Below are 24,999 nucleotides of genomic sequence, written 5' to 3'. Positions count from 1 at the left end.
AATGATTCTCAGTTGATATATTACAACTGTACTTAAGTCACTGCTAATATTAAAGTATGTATCGGTCAGTGTGTGGTTGATAAATATATGATCCTTTGACACTACCATATGTTTTTAGACTTAGAAAAACTGTGACCTAGAATCTCATTAGCAATAAATATAACAAGTGTTATGTCAGAACTGTAAAAAGTGCTACTGAATAATAGTAGAAGAATATATATATTTAACATTACAAGCACAATCGTTGTTTTGGATCTGTGACAAAGCTGTACTCATCTTGAAATTTGAATCATGCAAAATAAGACCTGCTGGTAAAGAGCACATTTATAGGAAAACAGGCAGCACTTGGTTTTCATTTCTCAAGAAAGACTACATAACAACAAATGACGTCTAACATCACCAAGGAGAAACGACACCCAATGCAATGAGACACTAGGCTTATTCAAGATGTAAGAATGAAAAGTATGTAGGAGGCGTGTTTCTAACAGCTTATAAATATGCTATCTGTTCTTTAGACAACCACAAACCTACTGAACTTCAAACAGGTAATCATTTCTTTCTATTACTTACAAAATACGGAGTTAATAATGTTGAATATGAATGTGTTTGTTAAGAATATGTGCAGCCCCGTTTAGCTATGTGCAGCTACCCTCTTCACCCTAGTTAAAGTCCATCTGCATGCCATGATATTTTCACACATTTAAATTACTGTTTTAAAACGTGGACACACACAAAAGAAAGTACATTAAAACCTCAATCAAGGTTAATTCAAATCACATACATATAATATTTTTAAATGCTCTTGCCCCAACACCACTGAATGAATTCATCCAGAGGAAAAAAAAAAAAAAAAAAAAAAAAGAACAAGAGCTGTAACTAGAGGTGATTGAAATGTACCTTGGCACAGGACTAAATTTTCTTAAATGGTCGTATCAGTAAGAGGAACACATTCCTCCACCACTCACATCAGACCACTTACTCAAAAAACAATACATTGGTCAAAAATGAATCAGACATGTACTCATTTAGCTTAAATACTGTTCTTAATCTGATGCCTGTCCTGGGTTCTTGGTCCATTAATCTTTTTGTCTGTAATTTTTTTATTACTTTATTTTTTTGGTTTGTTTTTTTCATTTTCTATTGTATGATTTGATGATTTGTAGTTGTGAGGTCTTAAAGTCTTTTGTGTAAGTACCTGCTTTGGGACTACAACTGAGATTTAGCATTTGTGCTAAATCCAGTTTATTTACGTTGATGCCTTTTGCACCAATTCTGATTAAAGTGCATTGTCTCAATTCAATAAATTAATAAATGAAAAGAAACAAAAAGTGACAATCTCACAGTGACACTTAAGGAAAATGGCATGTCCTCAATAGAAGCATTAAGATTCATCCTCTGGGCACCCTGAATAACTACATCAAAATTTAGGCCAATATATCATAGTTAATGAAAACTTTCATGAAGAAACAAAACCTTCAACTTCGCAACGGTTCAGGTCTCACTGAAGTCAATCACATTTGTCTTCTGGGTTCCCTGAATATATGCAACATATTTAGAATAATCTGTTTAGGGTTAAAAACAAAACAAAAAAAACAACAAAAAACAAAAAAAGAATATATAATGGAATGATAAGTTGTTGGGAATTTAATTATGATCCTCATCTTCTCAGGCATTTGGACACTGCTGAACAATCATTCATCTTCATATTGCAATGGAGCACAACTCAACACAAACTGTGGCCTCAGACGCTGTGATTTTATTTGATAGCTGTCAAGTACAACTTTCACAGTATGTACAACAGCATCGCCTGGCCACAAACACAAAACTCTTCTCGTTTCTGGCTCTCTTGAACGCGTACGTTCCTGACTCCTACATCACGATGGATGACTGTCGACGCATCCTTGGACCACCTGATCCCATCCATGGAGGCCCCCCCTTTGAAGAAAGAATGGAGCCTTTTACTGTCTTGATCAAAACGTCCGGTCCAGTCCCTGGAAGTGTTTGTATGATTCACCCAGAGATCGCAAAGAGCGCTGTCAAGCTACTTGCTTGCATGAAAATTTCCAGGACTGATACAACGAAACAGTTCTTGTACTCACAATATAAGGCCCGGCCCTATATGGTAGAATTCATCAAAGATTTGTTAACAAAGAGAGAAATGGCAGAGCATGGTAAAGACATGTTCTCAAGATTGATCCATGATATATATGAAAGACAGGGCTTTAAGGAGTCTCGTTCTGTTAATAAGGAGCAGGAATTCAAGCAGGCTGATTCTGTTTATGAGAAAAAGAACTTTCATCAGGCTCTTTCTGTCTTGGAAATGGCATCATATAAATTCAGGCATAAGCGAAATTTTCCACAAACCATTGCTCGTCTATATTATCTAAAGAAACGTGACTATAACAAGGCTGAAGAATGGGCACAGGAAGCCATCGCAAGAGCTCCAAACAACTCATATGTGGCTGACACTCTTGGACAAATTCATAAAAACAATTTATTAAAGAAAGTCAAACAACAGAAGGATGTTGAGGAAATAGCAAAAAAGGCCTATTCAGCATTTAAAGATGTGGAGGAGAAAGCTGAGAGGGAAGAGGGCCCAGAGATGGAGGGCACACCTGGTGTTGTAAGCACTTCAGACTCCTTCAACAACAGAGGCCTTTTTGGCTTCATTCAAGTGGCAAAGATAGTCTTTGAAGAACTTGGTGAAACACGTGCTGCAGCTTCTTATCCAAACTTACAAATGGAAGTAGAAGACAAGTTTGACTTCTTTGAATGGTACCTGACCTACTCCAAGCCTGATATGAAAACCTTTGAACCACATTTCTTCTGGAGGGACGTTGCACTCTGTTATAAACAGTACACTGGCAAAACAGCAGCTGAATCCACCAGCTTCCCAGGTCTTCTCAACTGTCTGGATCATGGCCTTTTCTCCTCAAAGGGAAGCCGTGCTCGATTTGAGGAGCCTGAGAACGGTTTACAGCAAATCCGGGATGAGTTAAAAACTATGTATGAGACAAATGTTGATGATGTCAAAGTGGCAGAGAGGTACATCCTCTCCAACATCGTCTTGAGCAACAAGGAGCCTGATTCTGCTTCACTCAGTCCGGTCCAAGAACTCCAAGAAGTCATTCACAACTTCCTGCGCATAGACAGGAGACGTAGGAGTCCTGAGTTTTACCTTTTGGTTCTGTTGTTGTTTTGGCCTGAAGAACCTGATGAGGTCAAGCAAGAAGAGGATGTTGAGGTCAAGCAAGAACCTGAACTAGAGGCCACAGAGGAGGACGGATCACAAGATAAAACCTGGGAGGATGTGAACACTGATGAGGACCAAGACACAGGAGGAGAGGCTGCACAGCCATCTCCTGATCTCATGTCTGACCCTGACCTACAAGACATCGTGACACTCATGGAGAACTCATTTGAGAGAGCCAAGTATGCCAAGTACCTTCGGGGCCGTTACCTGTTGCCTCTGTTTTTTCTGGGAAAAGGCTCCGGACTGAGCAGATGGATTCACAAATCGAAGCTGGATGTGGTGGTGGAAACAATGGTTTTGGACAAGTTAGAAGCTCAAACTGATGAAGAAAACAAGAAAATGAGGATGTTTCATGATATGTGGATCAAAGGGGACGTGTGGCAGGACCAACAAATCAAAGAGATGCTTCTTCCAGTCCAGGTGGAGCCATGCAACTCTTCTATGACTGGAGGAGGAGCAGGAGGAAGTGTTTGTTTTGGCAGGAGGGAAGAAAATAAAAGCCAGAGTAGAGGAGAAAGTATATGGACAACCACTGAGCACCATGCTTTACTATCTTGGCTTCACCATTCAGGGTCCTGTGGTCTTCAGAGTGGGGGCCCCTCACAGTGAACAATAATCATCCATGTACACCTTGTATAAAGGTGTAATAAAGACGCACTGGATATTAGCTTCATAGGTTTGGTACACTTACTGTGATAGTCATTTAAACAGATGTAAAGTTATATATATATATATATATTTTTTTTTTGGCAGATAATGTGCTGAAGTTGCCTTCATGTACCATTGGAAATATCAGATCTAAAATACATCTATGAGTTATTTCACTTGAATATGTCAAACTAGGAATTAGGCCCATGTTTATTGTTTCATTATTACATCTTCTGTTTGGTAATTGCATATATGTTGTCCAAAAAAGAAAGAAATAAACTTATCACATTACAACATTGTCTTTAATTGTACCTAGCAGCCTACCGGAAGAAGTACTTTGATTCTTTAGTCATAAGTAAATATATTTTGTTGGTCCATAGTTCAGTGGTTCCCAAAGTAGGCTTAACTTAACTTTTAACTATGAATCTATATGTAATTTATCTAAACTATTTATTTATTTATTGTGCTAAAGTTGTGTGTACTACTGAGATAATATGGCTGGGGCTTAAGTAATTATGGTAGCTCTAAAGTGTAACAAATCACAATAATGAAAATAAAAACCAAACACAAAACCTCAGAAAGGTACATCCCATTTGCACCCCCAGGAGCTTAAATGTCTCCACTGGCTCCAGGATGATTTAAAATTAAGCTTAAGATCTTACAGATTCCTTTTAAAGCTCTTCACATCTGTGCCCCATGGCTATATTACCAGTGTTGGGCAAGTTACTTCCAAAATGTAATATATTTCATATTACAAGTTACTTGCATTTGAAAGTAATACGTTTCTTTACAATACTTTCTGTGTAGAGTAATAAGTTACTTATTACTTTTTAGTTACTTTCACTAAGATAAACATTTAGGACAAGGCATTACAAAATAAAGGCAATATTTTGTTATGGTGAATAGCCCGTTTAATATTTTCACCTTATTCTTTTAATCTACTACAAGTATATGAACTGCAATTTACATTGCAGTTTTAAAGGTTGTCTTCCGTGAATGATTTTTACTCAGACACAGAGACACAAATCTCTAGTGACTCATAACTTTATATATTTCTATCCATATTTTTTCTTAGTTAGAGCTTTGTTCATTACCACCCACAGTCTCATTTATGAGTACTGTAAAACATGTATTATTGTTACTGTTAAAGTATTCTGAGATGATGTGACAATAACAACCATGAAAATCCCTCTGCAAACACAACTGACTTAACAAATTAAAACAATTTTTAATCATTAAATCACCTCTAACACCACCTGCAGTGTCTCATCTTAAATGAACTATCTGTGGAAATGTGTTTATACCTTAACAATAGGACTATATCATTATAGATTTGTTTTTACCTTGTCACTTGATCGAACAGGGATTTTGCCGACAAGCTTTTGAAACGCCGGCGACTCAACTGTAGAAAGAGACAGCACATCATCCACGACCCACGCAGCCACCAGCCTCCTCACTGCTCCTGGGTCAAACATCTTCACCTCTGGTCTGGAGAAATACAACTTTCCTTGTTTAGATTTGCTCGCCCCGTCATCTTCCGTCTGTTTGCTAGCAAGAGGTCGTTTAGCCTCTAACTCCAGGGGTTTCTTCAGGTTACTTGTACTATTTTTAGCCATAGACAGTTCACTCAGCCTCTAACCAGCACATAAAGCTCAAATCGTGGCATTGGCAACTAGCTGTGACATTTCCGGTGGCATCCCCAGATGCCACGGCCGATGCCACTGTCAGGGTAGATGCCGCTGCTTCTGCTATTGGGATTTTAGTATTATTTTTCAGGGTTTTCCTGATTAACCATGAACCAGGTACCACCTTAATTGTACTGGCATTAATATTGCTTGAGACCCAAAATCCCCTTGCAGTTGCATTAAAAACAACTGATATTTGTTCTGCTATTTTTGCACAATGTTCTTAAACCTCTTCTGCCCTGTCCATACATTTTTTCATAATTTTGAGGCACTTAAGACTATATGTCAATGAAGCTTCATTGATTTGTGTGTGTATGAGTGAGTGAGTGACACTCTGTTGTTTACCAGATGTTGCTCTTTTCCCATTATGGGCATATGTATGAAATACTTGTCACTTCTTACATACAGATACAGAAAGTATCTGCAAAAACACTGAAGTAAATCTATTCCCACAGAAATTGTTTTTTCGCAACATTTATTATCAAATACAATCCTCAATCATACAGAGTCAAACTAAACAAACATTTCAATATTTGAATGAAAGAATCAAAAAAGGTGTGTGTGTGTCCGTATGAGGATCAATCACACTTCCTCAAATCTTGCAAATATTGTTAATTTTTTTTTTTTTTTTTTTGACCAGTTCCACATTGAACTTTTCAAAGTCCTTTTTTTCGAATGCAAAAGTCAGCAGTTCTGCTGGAGAAGACTCATCATTTTCTTCCTCCCAGCTGTCCAGTTCCTGGAGCACTTGTTTTTTCTCCTCCTCATCCATGGAAAGGACAGCAGGCAGTTTGAGTGCCCCCTCAAACTGTGTCTGGCGGCACCACTCAGCTGCAGCCGCAACATCTCTTAAATTCACGTTTTCCTGTAGTAAAGATGAAAAAAAAAATTGTATATTCATGTCATTCCTAATTGTTATTTTAAAAATGGGAAAGTATATTGTACACCATCATATTTTCTAAGAATGCTGTTTTTATGAATAATTGTGTCATTCTGCAACCTAAATTCAAATGTTCATTCACAGAAATAAAAAATGGACTGAAAATGTGACTGAATGAACACATAGCAAGACTAAGTGGGTCCCGTGATGTCTTCTCTGTTGTCCGGCGTGTTCCTTTTGTATGACTTCATTTCCTGTTTTATTGTGAAATCTACACCTTATGTCTACCACCTGTGTATTGTTGCTTCTGTATTTCAACCCTGTGTTTTCCCTCTGCCTTTCTCAGATGGTCTGTGCCTAGCAGTCCTGGTCTGTTTGTTTGTCTTCTGACTTCATCTACCAGGTTTGTATTCAGCTCCATTGTTATTTATTAACATGCATAAAGTATGAATCTTGCATAATCTTGCAAAATCTACCTATTTGAGTTTGATGTGATATCATTTAATATTAATTAATGTTTTGATGTTAGGAAATGTACTGTACGGCTTCCACCATCAGTGTGCTATGACATAAAAGTTGTGAATCAAGATTCTTATGCTATGCAATATGTATTTGTAGAGGCAATATGTATTTTAAGGTTTTTTGTTAAGTGCAACAATAAAGCAACTTGTTACCTCTTCCGTTTCTCTCATTTCACATAGTAGTAGATAGTAGTAGATAGTATGTAAATGGACAGGTGCACAACCACTATATGCCATGATAGCAGAATGAAAATTTTAATGCCACACATGGGCACGTACACCCACAATGCCAACAATGCTGAGTACCCTTTCTCTTCCTTGGCAGGTGTGCTCTCCAGAAGAACTGATTCAGCTCGATATCGGCACATGTCACCATTGTTTTGCAACCACTGAATCAATACCTGAAAAATAGTAGCAACGAGCAAGTGTGTAAGACAGTGAAAGCCTTAACCAATTTGAATTCATTCATGAATTATTCATGTTGTGCATATCCTCATTGGCTCACCTCTGGCAAAAGGACCTCCGTAATAAACAGCTGCTTGTCAGATGCTGTTCCAGGCATGGACAACAGTTTCTCCAAGCGCTGGATAATCTGGTCTGTCTGGGGTAACAAGTAGAGAAACATGAAAATATATATGCAGATAGTGGAGATTATTATTCAACTATTAAAGGCTTAAAAGCTGTGTGAAACTGGCATCCAGACAAATTGCAAACTGACAAGTTAACATTTTCTTTATCTGTTCCCTCCCCCCATCTAAAAAGCATGCATGAAAATTATATATATATATAATTATTGTCATCAACAAATTGTATATCTTGCTATACAAATGCTTCTCTTTTATTGTTTTGTTTTGAGGGGGATTAATTTTTATAATTGTATTTTTACATTTCATAATATATATATGTATATATATATATATATACACATATATATTTCAATGGCTGCAGTGGGTCTGACATGAGATTATGCTTACACATCTTGTGCAAGGTCACATCCACAAAAGAAATCTTTACACACCAGCACACTCAAAATGCAGCCAGTTTTTACGAACTGTGCATTGCACACATGAGTATGCCTTGACGTGGTCATGGTTTCAAATTTTGAAATGGATATAACCATAAGTGGCTTTAAAATAAATGAGCTGGTCAACTGTGTCATGTGCACAATACTATGGTGTCTTTTCTACATACCAGTTGCTCACTGAAACAAGCAAGATTTTAATTTTCAGGCCAGGCAATGGCTGCTGGAGTCTGACTCTTTGGCTCTGCTTTCTGCAGCTTTTTGTTCTACTTTTAACAACTCATCCTTTGTAGGTGGAAAGTCCTGAATAACAAAGACCTTTGATGTAATCATAGCGTTACTCTTATTAACAGTGAAGATTATGACATATTAAAACACCAGCTAGTCTAACCTCAGTCTTCAGGTTTTTGGATTTCTCAGAGGCATGGTGCAGACGCAGAGTCCTGCACTGGTTCAGGCTCAGGGCCTCCACAGTAACCTCCCAATTCTGAAATTAATTTTCAGCTGCCTAGAACAAAAACAATTTATACTTATGAACCCACAGACCACTCATGCACTGAAGAAAAAGAGAAGCAGGTCACACAAGTGGCAACTCACAGAACACACAAAAACACCACAGTTAACTGAGTCCTGCTGCTTCCACTGCGGAGGATACCCGACACTCCAACCTTAGAACCACCAGGTAATCGGAAGAAATTTCTAGACAAAGGTGGCAATATTTTAGTAATTACATTACTAATAGATGATAAAGCTACTCTCTGTTTACCTGAGGATGTCTATGTCATTGTCTTCCATACTTGTATAAAGGCAAGTGAATCATAGATCCTAATTTGTTTGACTTTGAAGTCAAACACCTATAGTAAAATCAATCTGTTATCACTACATAACATAACACATAACAAAGTAGCTCTACAGACATACGTGTATATGTACTTCGTGGGATTCACGGGTTTCATGTGACGTCACACATGAAAAAAAACAAACGGACACAATCCCAAAGGAGAAAGTGCCGTAAAGCCTAACGGGAACCTCCAGAAATGCGCCTCCACAGCATGTCACCTAACCCTGACAGGTGAACAAAAGACCTCTTGCTACTCTGTAACAAAACTCAAAACAAGGTAACGTAACCGAGACGCGGACGAGCCCCCATTTGTTACAACCTGGCTCAGGGGTTACAACAAAGCACATGGGAGGGACAAGAGGGGGAGCGAATTTACCAGTACTTTATTTAGCAGAAAATAATCGAATACCCAAAACATAACGAGTTAAACCAGTGGGATGTGAAAATCAGTGGAATCAGTAGTGAGGGTGTGGATGCCTGGGTAAATGTAATGTGTGCGAGTGTTGTAATGAAGAACAAAAGCATAGACGCTGGCTGTGAGTTGGGTTGGAGCAGGGAGAAGAGAAGAGAATGAGACCATCGGAGGCAAGGCTGAAGTAGCTGCGGAACACTGGGCCCAGGTGCTCCACATCAGGTGTCAATCAGTCACTCGGGTTCCATGGCAACCTTAGGGAAACACAGGTAGTGAGACACACCCACCATACGTCATTTCCACAATTCAGACGCCCACGAAAGGGGTCGTCACACAGATACAATGACCTTGCAACCATTACTTTTACGTTTTAAACACAGCAGTGAATACATAGGTAAATAAACACTTAGCTAACCAAAAACAAGCTAGCAAATGTAACGTTCGTGGTAGTTTTAATCGGCCAGAAAGCTCGTGAAGTAGTAAATAAATACATAACTTACCTTTCCCATGATCAAAAACATTTTGAGGTAGATTGAAGGGGAATTAGCATTTCAAGGGCAATTAAGTAGGGATCGAAACCCAAAATACCAATGTTCTTTAAATAGCGTTGTTTTTTGGAAGGTGAAAGATGCGCATTTGCAGTTTGACTGGCCTTTGGAGGCGCTAGGTCCAAAAGATGGCGGCCGCAACACTGTTTATTCCGCAACAAACGTGACGTCACTGAAACCCATGAATTGGTTGAAGCTTTTGGTGTTTCTGCATCATTTAATGTAGGCTGCTGAACAAAACCACTTCTGACAAAAATGTCACAATGACATATTCACCCATCCAAATTTATTAAAGTTAAACAATAAAATAAGACTTTTAAAGTTGTGGTGGCTCACCCAAAGAATGAAGTGGTTCCCTGTTTCTGGGGTTGAATGACACAAATAAAATTCAAACAAACAAACAAAAAGATGATCTTACAGGGGTGCACTTCATAACATGGTCACTGACAGCTCCACTGCTTTGCCATTCACGGTGCCACAAAATGAAGTCATACTAAGCCAAGGAGCTGCACTAAAACAGTAAACATTGCATTTATATATAAACAAACCTTGATTACACATTACAAATCATATTGGTAACGGAGAAAATTTAAATCTATTACCATGTGTCCTTGAGCCAGCTCTGACACTCAATAGTTTACAGACTTCAATTCAATGTACTTGTTAAAGTACATCTCTGAAGTTGTGATAAACATAAAGAAAAAAAAATAAACAAACACTGCTGTAACTGTCATATCATTGCAGTATGATTCATCTTCTCTTACATCATCAGTCAGCCATGGCATAAACAGTAAAGACTGTCCCAACAACTCCGGTGGGCACACACTGCAAAGGTCCCTTATAGACAATGGAAACCTCCTTGAGGCATGAGCCAGGGCTTGACTTTCATCCCGAGAGCCAGTGAATAGGTCCTTGAGTTTTGCCTTAATAGACACATTATAATGAAATTGGAATTGTTAACATTCATAATTTATGACTTTCTAAGATCAAAGAAAGTAAAACAGAGATTACCTTGTCATTATCCCAAACAGTATATGATTGTGCAACAAATGAGGATTCCAGATTGGGAATCAACAGAGGCAGACTGAAGACCTTCTCCTTAAAAAAACAAAACAAACAAAAAAAAAAACACATCAGCTGTACATTCTTAATATTTGCTCACTTTGTCTACTTTTATATTATCATAAATTAGTCTGCAATATCATATACTGACCAAACTTACCAGCTGGCTGGAGTCCCAGCATCCCATGCAGGCCAATACATAACTGGGTGTTGCACAAGGCCTCCATTTCCGCCTTAAAGCTCCTGTTGATTTTGTCATCGTGCAAGTCAATCAGTTTTCTTGCAGTCTGCTTGAAATGTACCTCTTTCATCTGGCACAATGAATATCTCACAGATGCAAGTTCACAATTGAGCTGTTCCACAACAAAAGAGTTCACTTCTCTTCGTAGGGTGGGGCAGATGTTGAGGCTTCTCAACTTCTCTTCTGCACGTTTTTGATTTTTCTGATGGAACCTATCATACAGGGAGTACCTATCACATGTCCCTGTGATTGGATGTCTTCTTGTGAATCTGACGCTGTCAGGCAGTCCCTGTAGTGGGTATGGGAACCGGAGGTTCTTAACCCACTCCATGTCAACCTTTAGTTCCTTCTGGGCTGCTAGTTTCATATTTTCAGAGGTTGGGGCACACAGTCTTCCATCATGTGGATGGAAAAACAACTGTTTGGTGCGGTTGTTTGTGTGTCGAGCAATGTGTGTCGAGTATATCTGAAATGTAACACATAGGAACGTTTTTGAAACTAAGCAGGCCGTCAGTGTGGTCTCTTGCTGACTCGATCCAAAAGAAAAAATTCAGATAGTACACAACACCGTGAAAAAAAAAACAAAAAAAACATGGAGCACCACATTAATGTTATTGGAACATAACAACAAAACAGCAAATTAATTAACCACGGTATGTCTTACCACCAGCTTTCTGTAGCTTCACGAAAAGCTTTGGATATACATCCTTGAAGTTTAACATTTCCTGAAGCCTGTTCATCAGATCAGCAATGGAACCCTCAGAGGACACACCCAGGGCATAACAAGCCTCCTGGAGTTCTTTTTTTTTTTTGAGGCTGCAAATTCACCATTTACATTAGATGAAGCAGCTATTACAGCATGTTGTAGTCAACACACACAAAAAAATAATTTAGTAGGACTGAACACTGCATGGAGTACGATGTCTATATAGTCAATGATACATAGACTACCATTATCCATACCTTCTTTGAGTCAATGATGTCTAATATTATGTCCTCATTAATCTTTCTTGTGGGTTGCTTTATGTCATCTGTCCTTTTTCTTAGTGCCTTTTTAACTTCAGTTTTAGGCAGAATATTTCCCACTCTGGTGTACTCTCCCATCCATGGTGCCAACGTGGAGTGGTCAACAGATGTGGAATATGGGTTGGTCAGAGATGCTCCTATTAGTTAAAAATATAATGTTGTAAATTTTTTTTTGAAGAAGAATTTAAGAATGTAGCATACATTTACCCAAAACTGTATGGTTGAGATCACTGATCCTTTTGCTCTATTACACATTTACGATAATCGAGATTACTAAGAAGTCCATACCTGATATAAGACCTTCTGCTATGAGTGACCTGTCCAGATCTGACCAGGCCTTGACTATGTCCACTTCAATGTCTTTATCTGTTATAGTTTCTGGATCAGGTCGTTTAAATGTCCCAACTACAAGTAAAATTTTTAACACTATTACAAAACCATAACAGCCACGCAAACTTTCACAAAGAAACATATTTACTGCCATCAATACTTAATTCCAACAAAGAAGTGGAGAATTCCATAACAAAATTAGAATAAGTTGTTAAATATTATATCATTGCCTCCCAAACTTATTTGACATGACTGCATGTTTTCATGTGTGCATCATTTATCACAATTAGCATCATTTATTCATTGGTAAAATACAGACTTACATATGGAAAAAAAAATACTTATGTGGGACATCGAAGGCTAATTTCCAATTTGCATCTCCTGACCACGGCTGGGTGGTATCCACATTCGTTACAGTAGAAGTTATATTAAAAATCGGTCAGGGACAAAAAATGGTGGAATGCCCTCCTCACTAACTGATGATGGTAGCGGTTGTCACTGAAGAATGACAGAGTGTCCAGCATGCGTCCATTGATTGTCTTGTTCTGTAGTTACACATATTTAATTGATATACGTAACAAAAAAAAATCATAGAAGCCCGATTTCCTCACATAATATATATAAGCGATTTTTTCCCATTATTAACTGTATTACACAAGGTTTTAATGGCTCTCTTACCGCCTAACCTCGCAGCAGAAGCTCACACAGTGGCAGTGTTAGGATCACACGGTTGTTGAAGTATGAAGATGAGTAAAACTGTATTACGTAAACAGAACACTGTTTAACATCTCATTGAAGTCATGTAATAACATGATGGATACAACCATGATAAACTATACAGTTTATACGTTTTTCATGAACTTACCTTTTATTGCGTAATTCATCCCATACACCGTTGCTTGGGTGGTCACCACTTTGTAGGGATTAAGTGCTGGAGGGGTGGGCCCTGGACAGTAGGGGCAGGTGTTCTCAGAGGGTACAAAACAGGGTGGTGTTTTTTCCTCCTTTGTTCTCAGCTTTGTCGGTAAGTCCTGCACGCATGGGATGCGCCTTTGTTTTTCAAGTAATCTGTCATTGTGCATATTTTTGGTGCATTCATGAGTTGTGGATCACAGGTGATGCTGCTTTCCACCATATGACTTTCTAAGTCATCAATGTCATCCACTTGGATGTCTGAGGTGGCCACTAGGGTGCTAGGAGACTCCTGGAAAATCCACCACATTCCCATCATACGATGGATGCAACGGTGGGATCTTCCAGTCGACCGACATGGACAGTTCCACTGCCCTGCCACTGAATCAAATGTAAGTCTTGTGCGCCCAAATTGACACCAGCTTCATTGGTGAAAACCGAGAAGAAGTACCAATGTTGAGGTGTTTCCTTATTTTCAAAAACAATAGGAAAAACACTGTCAACTCCACTGTTCATTGCAGCAGTGTTCAGTTCTGCACACTTTTCACCCCACTCAGATGACATCAACCCTTTGCTCAACATTTCCTGTAGTGAGCTACATGTGAGGACTGCAGGCTTGATGTATGGTTTTGCCTTGCTAGTCCTTTCCAGATGTGAGCACTCTCTTCCAGGGTTTCCAGATGACCACCCAATTTGCATAAATGTTCTGCATTTCTCTGCTTCACTGTCTATTTTCTGTAAACTTGTGGACTTTATGACATGAATGTGGAACACTGGACTGTGGTTATATTTGGGTGTGACATAAATTCTGTCCTTCCATCAACACATAACATTGGTGTGCAGTCAATGTCATGGACATCTCTGATGTGCCGTTTGAGGTTTTTCTGTGCACTTAACACAGCTGTGCAGTGCGGACAAGCAAAATCCCCAGGCTTGGACTTCTCTGTTGAGTTATCTGTCATGTTGTTGGCTTTTCTCTTCGTAGCAGTGCTTCTTCTCTCTGCAAAAAACAACAACAAAAACAAGAATAAACAACTGTTAGTGTAAAACAGGTTAACACTGAGAAAACAACAACAATGAAGCATTATTACAGCCATGTATTACCATGTCTCCTGTGTGATTCAATACCTGCAGGAGATAGACATTGTGAAAAAGCAGCACACATTAGGATTACATGACTATATAGGGTATACAACATTAAAATGTTTATAGATGCTAAAACAGAACACCTACCATGTATGCAGTTTAAATGTTTTATGAATACAATTGACCGTGTAAAAGCATTAAATCGACACAAGTGGCAATGGTAGTGGCCTCTGGATTTTTGCTTGCTGTCCTTGCAGAAACAGGCAGGCTATTCAAAATTAAATGCATATTGAAAAACAATGGAAATGCAGAAAAAAAGGCATATGGCACATTGTGTCAACTGGAATGGGTGTTGAGGTGAGGACCCAGATACAGGACTATTGATGAGACAGGGAGTTCCAAGGAAAAGGGGGTATTTAATAATTGACAAACAAAAGGCACTGCAAGCAAGGCAGGAAAATCCAAAATTCAAAAGAATCATGAAACATGGCATGGTAACATGAAACAAGACAGGGAAACATGGCGTGGAGACATTAAACGACGCGACCAGGAACAAAGGGAAAGGCAGGGCTATATATACACAAGAGGACTGAGGGATGAAAAGACACAGGTGAGACGCATGAGAACAATCAATGCAGGTAAGACAAATTAACAATCAAGAGACAAAGAGGCACAAGACAGGAAATCTGGAACTTAACAAAATAAAACAGGAAACACGACACAAACAGACAGACATGACAAAACCACAAGGAAACACGATGGACAGGAAACATGACAAAATAAAACAGGAAACTTCAAAACATGATCACAAAATAAAAGACAAACATAAAACCTTGACAAATTGTTGGTTAACCAAGTCTGTCTTTACACAAATTTTGAAGGAAAAAAAAAAATCAAATATGTCAACAGAACACTGTGAAACAAAATTACCATGCTCTTGTAACCTTAGCAACAAAAATGTCTGTCAGCCATGGCACAAAAAAAAAAATCATTCATTCCGCAAGGTTTTATTTATGAGAAAATGCTCAAATTTGTCATTTTTAGTATTCAACACTACAATCTGTCATTTCGCTGTTACAGGGCCAATGCAGAACATGTTTGTTATTTCTTTAGTTTCATTCGCAGTCTGTATGGATACATTATCAGTCATGATTTCTATTAGAGCAATTCATTTATTGTTTCCAAATGACATAATCTTAGTTTTCTTCAAATCAAAAGATAATTTAGAAACCTCTGCAGGGACTTTCTACAATTAAAAAAAATAAATAATAAGGACAAAATCGATTTTTATATACCTCAGCTGGACACCATACCTTGGTGTCCAGCAGCAAAATTGAATTGCTTGTTCAAGATGCTTTTTCTTGAGGTGTTCTTTATTTGCCAGTTCCTTTTTCTCACAGAACATACATTCAGAACCAGCACAGGCCAACAACGCGGCGACATCACAGAGCGAATGATGTACACCTGTGATGAATAGTAACAACGTCGGTTAATAAATCACCCCCCTCCCCCAACCCCCTGCCCCCGACTCCAACTTTGGAATTACCATTTAAAGTTAAAATCAGAGTCAGAATATCCTACAAGATTTATTACACATTTTCTTTCATTTGATTGTAAAGTAGGCCTATTGGTCCTTTCATCATCAGAATTAAAATGTGTGTAGCAATTCTTACCTTCCATTGTGAGAGTCAGACCAAGCCAATAACTCAAAACTCTGTGGATATATTAAAGGGAATGGTCAACAAGAAATTACATCAAATGAATGAATATCACTTGTCCTTTTACATAATCACGAATTATCCATGCATGTAGCAAAGTCATTATTTATTGTTTCTAGCAAATGTTTGTTACTGCACTGTGGTTAGATTTGAATTTGATTTCAAACATTTGGATTTTTTTAAAAACAAGAGAAAGGTTTTAACTTTTCCATGACATTTCTCTGCACAGTTGGCTGTACTGTGTAAAATTCTAAAACTTTTTCGTAATACATGATGCATAATGACAGTCGCCATTAGCCTGCTGTTGAACCTTCTCATACTAAACTATGTGTAGTGGACTTAAAGACTGCTGTTTTCGTGCAAACGTTGTTATAAATGAAAATGACTCTCTTCCTTTTAAACACCTGAGCAAAACCCGTAAGAGTGAGTAGCCTTGCTAGGTTCAATTGTGAATTGTAGCCTACTTAACTGTCTATTAAGTTGTGGAGAAATAATAATAATAATAATGATAAGACATTCTTTAAAAATGTTTAAATATATATATATAATAAAATAAAGGCAGACTTTGACTAAATCTGCTTACCTACCAAGGTTTCTCCAGTGGTTCTCCTGTCTTTCAGGTTTACAAATACACAGGACTAACCAATGTGTTGTAAAGGTTGATGTGACAAACTGTGGGCCAGTCATCACTCTGATTTGACGGCCTGCAGGGTTGCCAGGTGTGGTGGGTAAGGTTACGTAGACATATTGCCGCTACAATTCCGTGGTGGGTTATGTTATTGACATCGTGATTTGTTTACTATTTCCTAGTAATTTAGTACTTCCTTTTTATCATCAAAATCAGCCTATTTTCTTTTGTAGCACTATGCCAACATACACTGTGTTTATGAGTAATTCTCATCTAATATATAGACTACTTTCAAAATGTGACCTTTAATATCCCTTTGTGTCATGAAGTGTCATAAACTCTATGGTAAGTGTTGCCTCTGCAGTTGGTATTTTCAGTCAAACTGTAATGGATAAAGTAAGAGAAAATAAACATCACCCCTCATTTTTGTGTTAAGCATTCAATTACCCAAAGTAACAGGAAAAAAACAAACATGGCAACCAGTTACATATGTATTCTGTAAATGTAACCCTTTTAATCCCAAGCAGTTTCGGGACGTTTTTTGTTTCTGTCACATTTTTACTCACTGTGGTCTAATGTGTATGTGCGATTTTATTTTGTGAAGATTAAAAGAAATTATTAATTAGTGTATACTATACACTTAAGGTACCCTGAAGCCTAAGGAACATAGGAAAAAACATTGGTGATGTAACTACGTGAACACAAGACTTAGCATGAAAGACAAAAGAATTGGTGAACTAGAACTACATTATTACAACCTATTACACGAATTTAGTCTTTACAAAATACTATTTATACGAACACAAACAAATTTAGGCACTCAGGGTGCTTCTTCTCCATCTGTAATCCCACTGTTGTAAATCACTCAAACTCCGTCCCACTGCTGGACACTCATACAAGCCCCCTTCCCCCTCCAGCCACATACACACACCCTGACTTGCCTTTGGACATAAACATACATACTCACAACTCCTCCTGCGTTTCACAAATGATTAAGATTAAGCCATTTTGTGGTCATGGGATTGAATGTTCACTCTGACTGTACTGTTGTGCAGTACACATGCTGGTTTCTTGGCAAGAGTTAGATGAGATGATTGATAGTGCAATTACAGTGGCACAGTAAAAGCCACTAGCTAGCATCTAGGCATCAGTTAGCTTAACTAGTGTCAGTGTTCGAATCTTGATGAATGAAAGTAGCTCAACCTAATTTACCAAACAAAACAGCAACAATCACAAAACAGTACATATTAAAAGTCTCCTTTTGGTTTCAGAAGTGAAGCTCAAGAGATTTGTGGTGAAAGTGAAACTAAGTTCCTGCGTAAACCTGAGCCTTTTTACAGGCGGTGCTTCACTCCTGCAGCAGGTGAGAGGAAGAAAAACAAAATGATTCAGGGAAAATGCAACTAATCTTTATATATTCATACCTGCTTACAGTTTCACTTACTGTTATAGCACAGTGTGTCTTGTTTTACAATAAGCTGGCATGGTAATTATAAACCAATCTTTCATCATCAACAAAAACACAACGAGGGAACAAGTAAAACAGGTACGTTCAAGTTTGATCTCTTTAGCCGTAAACTCCACTTTTGTTACTTATGTTTTTCTAAACTAGTAGCTGGGTGGTGGAACCGGTTCGTATGTCATTCCTTACTCTTGACTGGTTGAGTAATGTATTTCATTTATCCTCTAATTCTAAATACGTATTAGTGAATGAAGGAAGCATTCAAAGATATATATAATGCGGTTGTGGAGAGTTATCTGTTCACTTGTGACAAATACTTGTAACATGGTTTGTGCTTAGTTTGTTTAATTCATATAATTTAAAAATCTATTTTATGTCAGGCCAGTGTTTACTGAGTATCCACTTACTACTTCTATACTGACTTTCTACTGTGTCTTGTTGATTTATTCATTTATTTATTTTTAAAATGGGACAGTTGATATTAATGATATGTTTACATGTAAATACAAGAGATTACAGCCATGCAGCTAATTTCCATCTCTAGTCCCAAGAACTTGACTGACCTGCACAGAGTCCTGACCTCAACCTGATAGAGCACATTTGCAATGAATTAGATAAGACTATGAGCCAGGCCTTGTCATTCAACATCAGTGTCTGACTGAATGGAAGAATTCTGGAAGAATCGTCAAAATTGACATCGTATTAAACCCTATGGATCAAGAATGGGACGACACTTAAGTTCAAATGTGTGTAAAGGAAGGTGAGCAAATACTTTTGGCAATATAGTGTATGCGGTTATCTCAAGACATTTCCTATAGTGCCACCATGTGGTTTGTCATTTCTCAGCAATGTAGAGAGATTTGACAGATTGTCCTAAACACTGGCATGGATATTCAGGGTGACCAGAGGATGAATCTTAATAACTTTAGCGACACCATCATTTCTCTTTTGGTGTCAAAATGTAGTTGCCGTTTTACTCAACATTTGGTTTAGGTTTCACTAAAATTTAGTACAGATACTAAGGCTTCTCAGAGGATGAATTCCTGTGTCAGCAGCAATCATGTGACTTCTCCTGTGTTTCAACTGTGATTCACATTTTTTCTTAAAACCCTTCCTGAAAACGATGGCTTACTCTCAAACATGGTGCAGAAATTCAGGGTTCCCCGTCGATGAATCTTCATCACAGTAACAAACACATGACCTTTCTTCTAGGTTGAACAGAGTAATGATTCTCAGTTGATACATTACAACAGTATTTAATTCACTGCTAATTTGAAAGTATCTTCTGGTCAGTATGTAACTGATAAATATATGTCCCTTTGACACTACCATATGTTTTTAGACTTAGATAAACTGTGACCTAGAATCTCATTAGCAATAAACACACCAAGTGTTATGTCAGAACTGTAAAAAGTGCTACTGAATAATAGTAGTAGAATATATATATTTAACATTACAAGCGCAATCGTTGTTTTGGATCTTTGATCTTTTTCATTCTGAAATTTGAATGATGCAAAATAAGACCTACTGGTAAAGAGCCTATTTACAGGAAAGCAGGCAGCACTTGGTTCTCATTTCTCAAGAAAGACTACATAACAACAAATGACGTCTAAGTTCACCAAGGAGGAATGACACCCAATGCAATGAGACACTAGGCTTATTCAAGATGTAAGAATGAAAAGTATGTAGGAGGCGTGTCTCTAACAGCTTATAAATATGCTATCTGTTCTTTAGACAACCACAAACCTACTGAACTTCAAACAGGTAATCATTTCTTTCTATTACAAAATATGGATTTAATAATGTTGAATACAATGTGTTAAGAATAAGTGCAGTTTGCTGTTTATCACTATTACTAATAATGTTGAATAATAATAATGTCAATAATGTTGACAACAATTAGTTAAAAAAAAAATCTGTGCAAAGGTTAAAAAAAAAACAAAACAAAAAAAAAAAAAAAAACAGTTTTTCATGATCTATAGATCAACCGTGTCGCTTATAATTTAATCCCAGTGGGTTTACATACACTCAGGTGACTCTGTCTTTAGAGATCTGGAAATTCCAGGAAAACAACGGCTTTAGAAGCTTCTGTTAATTATCATTTAACGTGCCTGCCTCACTTTGGATTATTACAATAACATTGGACATAACATTTGCTAAGTAATGGCCTATTCTCATCTTTTATCAATTTATTTAAAGTTTGAATTGAAAAAAAAAATATATAACAGTTATTAAAAATAAATGTTAGTAGTGATTGTTATCATTAAAGGATTACAGGATGGGCAGCAAAAATAGATGTTGAATGTATTGTTCTCAATATGACTGTTTCCCCTAAAATGTCTTTCACTAGGATATGTCTGTACCAACCTCTTTCTTCTAAAAATACATTTTATGATCATCTTAAAACCATCTTAAAATACAGCAATTTTAAAAGAGAAACTTATTGTATATTAGTGATTTTAATATTAACTTGAACAATAAATCTGACAGAAAAAAAACAGTGGAGGGAGATCAACCATCTGTAGGAGTCAACGGAGATAGTGTTGATGTAGTGGAAGAGTTTAAATATTTCAGAGTGACTTTTGACACAAAACTACAATTTAGAGGAAATGTTAAAAATACCATTAAATTCAGTCTGGCAAATTTCTTTTATATGAGACAAAACGCATAAATCACTGTTTTACAACATGGACACACAAAAGAAAGTACATTAAAACCTCAATCAAGTCTCTGTTTAAGAAGGTAGTTAAAATTTTGGACAAGATACCTCCTCATTTTCATTGTTGTAATATTTTTAAATGTCTTGCCCCAACACCACTGAATGAATTCATCCAGAGACAAAAAAAACAAAAGACGAAGAACGAGAGCTGTAACTAGAGGTGATTGAAATGTACCTTGGCACAGGACTAAATTTTCCTAAATGGTCGTATCAGTAAAAGGCACACATTCCTCCACCACACACTCCACATCAGAAACTATACAAATACTGACCTTTTAAAAAAAAATTTAATTAAGTTAAAAAAAAAAAAATAAACCTTGGTCAAAAATGAATCGGACATGTACTCATTTAGCCTAAATACTGTTCTTAATCTGATAGTCCTGGGTTCTTGGTTCATTAATCTTTTTTTTTTTATTATTTGGTTTGTTTTGACATTGTCTCTTGCATGATTTGTAGTTGTGAGGTCTTAAAGTCTTTTGTGTAAGTACCTGCTTTGGGACTACGACTGTGATTTAGCATTTGTGCTAAGTCCAGTTCATTTACACTGATGCCTGTTGCACCAATGCTGATTTACGTGCATTATCTCAATGCAATAAATTATTAAATGGAATTAAACAAAAAGTGACAATCTCACAATAACACTTAAGGAAAATGGCATGTCCTCAATAGAAGTATAGAATTAAGATTCATCCTCTGAGCACCCTGAATCAAATTTTAAGCCAATATATCCTAGTTAATGAAAACTTTCATGAAGAAACAAAACCAACTTCGCAACTGTTCAGGTCTCACTGAAGTCAGTCACAATTGTCTTTTGGGTTCCCTGAATATATGCAACATATTTAGGATAACCTGTTTAGGATTAAAAAACTACAACAACAAAAAAAGAAAGAATATATAATGGAATGATAAGTTGCTGTGAATTTAATTATGATCCTCATCTTCTTAGGCATTTGGACACTGCTGAACAATCTTTCATCTTCATATTGCAATGGAGCACAACTCAACACAAACTGTGGCCTCAGACGCTGTGACTTTATTTGATAGCCATAAAGAATTACTTTCACAGTATGTACAACAGTATCGACGGGCCAAAAACGCAAAACTCTTCTCTTTTCTGGCTCTCTTGAATGCGTACGTTCCTGACTCCTACATCACGATGGATGAGTGTCAACGCATCCTTGGGCCACCTGATCCCATCCATGGAGGCCCCCCCTTTGAAGAAAGAATGGAGCCTTTTACTGTCCTGATCAAAACGTCCGGTCCAGTCCCTGGAAGTGTTTGTATGATTCACCCAGAGATCGCAAAGAGCGCTGTGGAGCTACTGGCTGACTTGAATATTTCCAGGGGCCGTACAGCGAGGCAATTCTTCCGCTCATTTTGTGACAACATGACCGAAGATATGGTCCAATTCATCAAAGATCTGTTAACAAAGAGAGAAATGGGAGAGCATGGTAAAGCCAAGTTTTCAAGGTTCATCAGTGATATACTCTGTTGTGTTAAAAAGAAACAGGCCTTTTATCAGGCTCGCTCTGTCTTGAAATTGGCATCAGATACTTTCGGACAGAACCCGATTTTTCCACAAACCATTGCTCGTCTATATTATCTAGAGAGTAGTGACTATAAGAGGGCTGAAGAATGGGCACAGGAAGCCATCACAAGAGCTCCAAACAACTCATATGTGGCTGACACTCTTGGACAAATTCATAAAAACAATTTATTGAGGAAAGTCAAAAAACAGAGGGATGTGGAGGAAATATCAGTAAAAGCCTATTCAGCATTTAGAGATGAAGAGGAGAAAGCTGAGAGGGAAGAGGGCCCAGAGATGGAGGGCACACCTGGTGTTGTAAGCACTTCAGACTCCTTCAACAACAGAGGCCTTTTTGGCTTCATTCAAGTGGCAAAGATAGTCCTTAAAAAACTTGAACGTGAAACACGTGCTGCAGCTTCTTATCCAAACTTACAAAAGAAAGTAGAAGACAAGTTTGACTTCTTTGAATGGTACCTGACCTACTCCAAGCCTGATATCAAAACCGTCGAGCCACATTTCTTCTGGAAGGAAGTTGCACTGTGTTATAAAGATTACACTGGCAAAACAGCAGCTGAATCCACCAGCTTCCCAGGTCTTCTCAACTGTCTGGATCATGGCCTTTTCTCCTCAAAGGGAAGCCGTGCTCGATTTGAGGAGGATGAGAATGATTTACAGCAAATCCGGCATGATTTAAAAACTATGTATGAGACAAATGTTGATGATGTCAAAGTGGCAGAGAGGTACATCCTCTCCAACATCATCTTGAGTAACAAGGAGCCTGATTCTGCTTCACTTAGCCTGGTCAAAAAGCTCCAAACAGTCATTCGCAAATTCCTGTGCATAGACAGAAGACGTAGGAGTCCTGAGTTTTACCTTTTGGTTCTGTTGTTGTTTTGGCCTGAAGAGCCTGTTGAGGTCAAGCAAGAAGAGCCTGTTGAGGTCAAGCAAGAAGAGGATGTTGAGGTCAAGCAAGAACCTGAACTAGAGGCCACAGAGGAGGACGGATCACAAGACAAAACCTGGGAGGATGTGAACACTGATGAGGACCAAGACACAGGAGGAGAGGACAGTGCACAGTCATCTCCTGATCTCATGTTTGACCCTGACCTACAAGATATTGTGACACTCATGGAGGAAGAATTTGAGAGAGCCAAGTATGCCAAGTACCTTCGGGGCCGTTACCTGTTGCCTCTGTTTTTTCTGGGAAAAGGCTCTGGACTGAGCAGATGGATTCACAAATCGAGGCTGGATAAGAGGGTGGAAAGAATGGTTTTGGACAAGTTTGAAGCTCAAACTGATGAAGAAGAGGAAAGAGAACTAAATAAGGAGCTAGATACTCAAACAGATGAAGAAGAGGAAAAGGAACAACAAAAGAAGAAAATGAGGCTGTTTCATGATGTGTGGATCAAAGGGGAAGTGTGGCATCACCCACAAATCAAAGAGTTGCTTCTTCCAGTCCAGGTGGAGCCATGCAACTCTTCCATGACACTGGAGGAGCAGGAAGAAGTGTTTGTTTGTGTAGGAGAGAAGAAAATAAAGGCCAGAGTGGAAGAGAAAGTGGATGAAAGACCACTGAGCACCATTCTTTACTATCTTGGCTTCACCATTCAGGGTCCTGTGGTCTTCAGAGTGGGGGCCCCTCACAGTGAACAATAATCATCCATGGACACCTTGGATAAAAGGTGTAATAAAGATGCACCAGATATTAGCTTCATAGGTTTGGTACACTTAATATGATTTATACAGATACAAAGTTATGTTATTTTTTGGCAGATAATGTGCTGAGGTTTGCTGCCTTCATGTACCTTTGGAAATATCAGATCTAAAATACGTCTTTGAGTTATTTCACTGGAATATGACAAACTAGGAATTAGACCCATGTTTATTGTTTCATTATTACATCTTTTGTTTGGTAATTGCATATGTTGTCCAAAAAAGAAAGAAATAAACTTATCACATTACAACATTGTCTTTGATTCTACCTAGCAGTCTACTGAAAGAAGTACTTTGATTCTTTAGTCATAAGTAAAAATATTATGTTGGTCCATAGTTCAGTGGTTCCCAAAGTAGGCTTAACTTAACTTTTAACTATGAATCTATATGTAATCTATCTAAACTATTTATTTATTTATTGTGCTAAAGTTGTGTGTACTACTGAGATAATATGGCTGGGGCTTAAGTAATTATGGTAGCTCTAAAGTGTAACAAATCACAATAATGAAAATAAAAACCAAACACAAAACCTCAGAAAGGTACATCCCATTTGCACCCCCAGGAGCTTAAATGTCTCCACTGGCTCCAGGATGTTTTAGAATTAAGCTTAAGATCTTACAGATTCCTTTTAAAGCTCTTCACATCTGTGCCCCATGGCGATATCACCAGTGTTGGGCAAGTTACTTCCAAAATGTAATATATATTTCATATTACAAGTTACTTGCATTTGAAAGTAATACATTTCTTTACAATATTACCTTCTGT

General features: G+C 37.8%; 1 protein-coding gene across 1 annotated transcript; it reads left to right on the top strand.

The window, feature by feature from the left end:
- Positions 1-1,555: 1,555 nt before the first annotated feature.
- Positions 1,556-24,485, top strand: LOC125013905 (sterile alpha motif domain-containing protein 9-like). The gene is made up of 2 exons (XM_047594884.1): positions 1,556-3,572; positions 23,864-24,485. The coding sequence occupies exons 1-2, from the start codon at positions 1,712-1,714 to the stop codon at positions 24,175-24,177; spliced, it is 2,175 nt and encodes a 724-aa protein (XP_047450840.1). The 5' UTR covers positions 1,556-1,711; the 3' UTR covers positions 24,178-24,485.
- Positions 24,486-24,999: the final 514 nt, after the last annotated feature.

This window comes from Mugil cephalus, chromosome 1 (genome assembly GCF_022458985.1).
Source record: "Mugil cephalus isolate CIBA_MC_2020 chromosome 1, CIBA_Mcephalus_1.1, whole genome shotgun sequence".
Taxonomy (NCBI): domain Eukaryota; kingdom Metazoa; phylum Chordata; class Actinopteri; order Mugiliformes; family Mugilidae; genus Mugil; species Mugil cephalus.
Note: the sequence above shows the minus strand (reverse complement) of the source record. Positions and strands in the feature narration are given on the sequence as shown.

What these genes read in the sequence shown, in the direction of transcription:
- LOC125013905 (XM_047594884.1), top strand. Translation starts at nt 1,712, where the DNA reads ATGGAGCACAACTCAACACAAACTGTGGCCTCAGACGCTGTGATTTTA. An exon ending in GGACAAGTTAGAAGCTCAAA is followed by an intron (nt 3,573 to 23,863) that starts CTGATGAAGAAA and finishes TAGATACTCAAA; the next exon opens with CAGATGAAGAAGAGGAAAAG.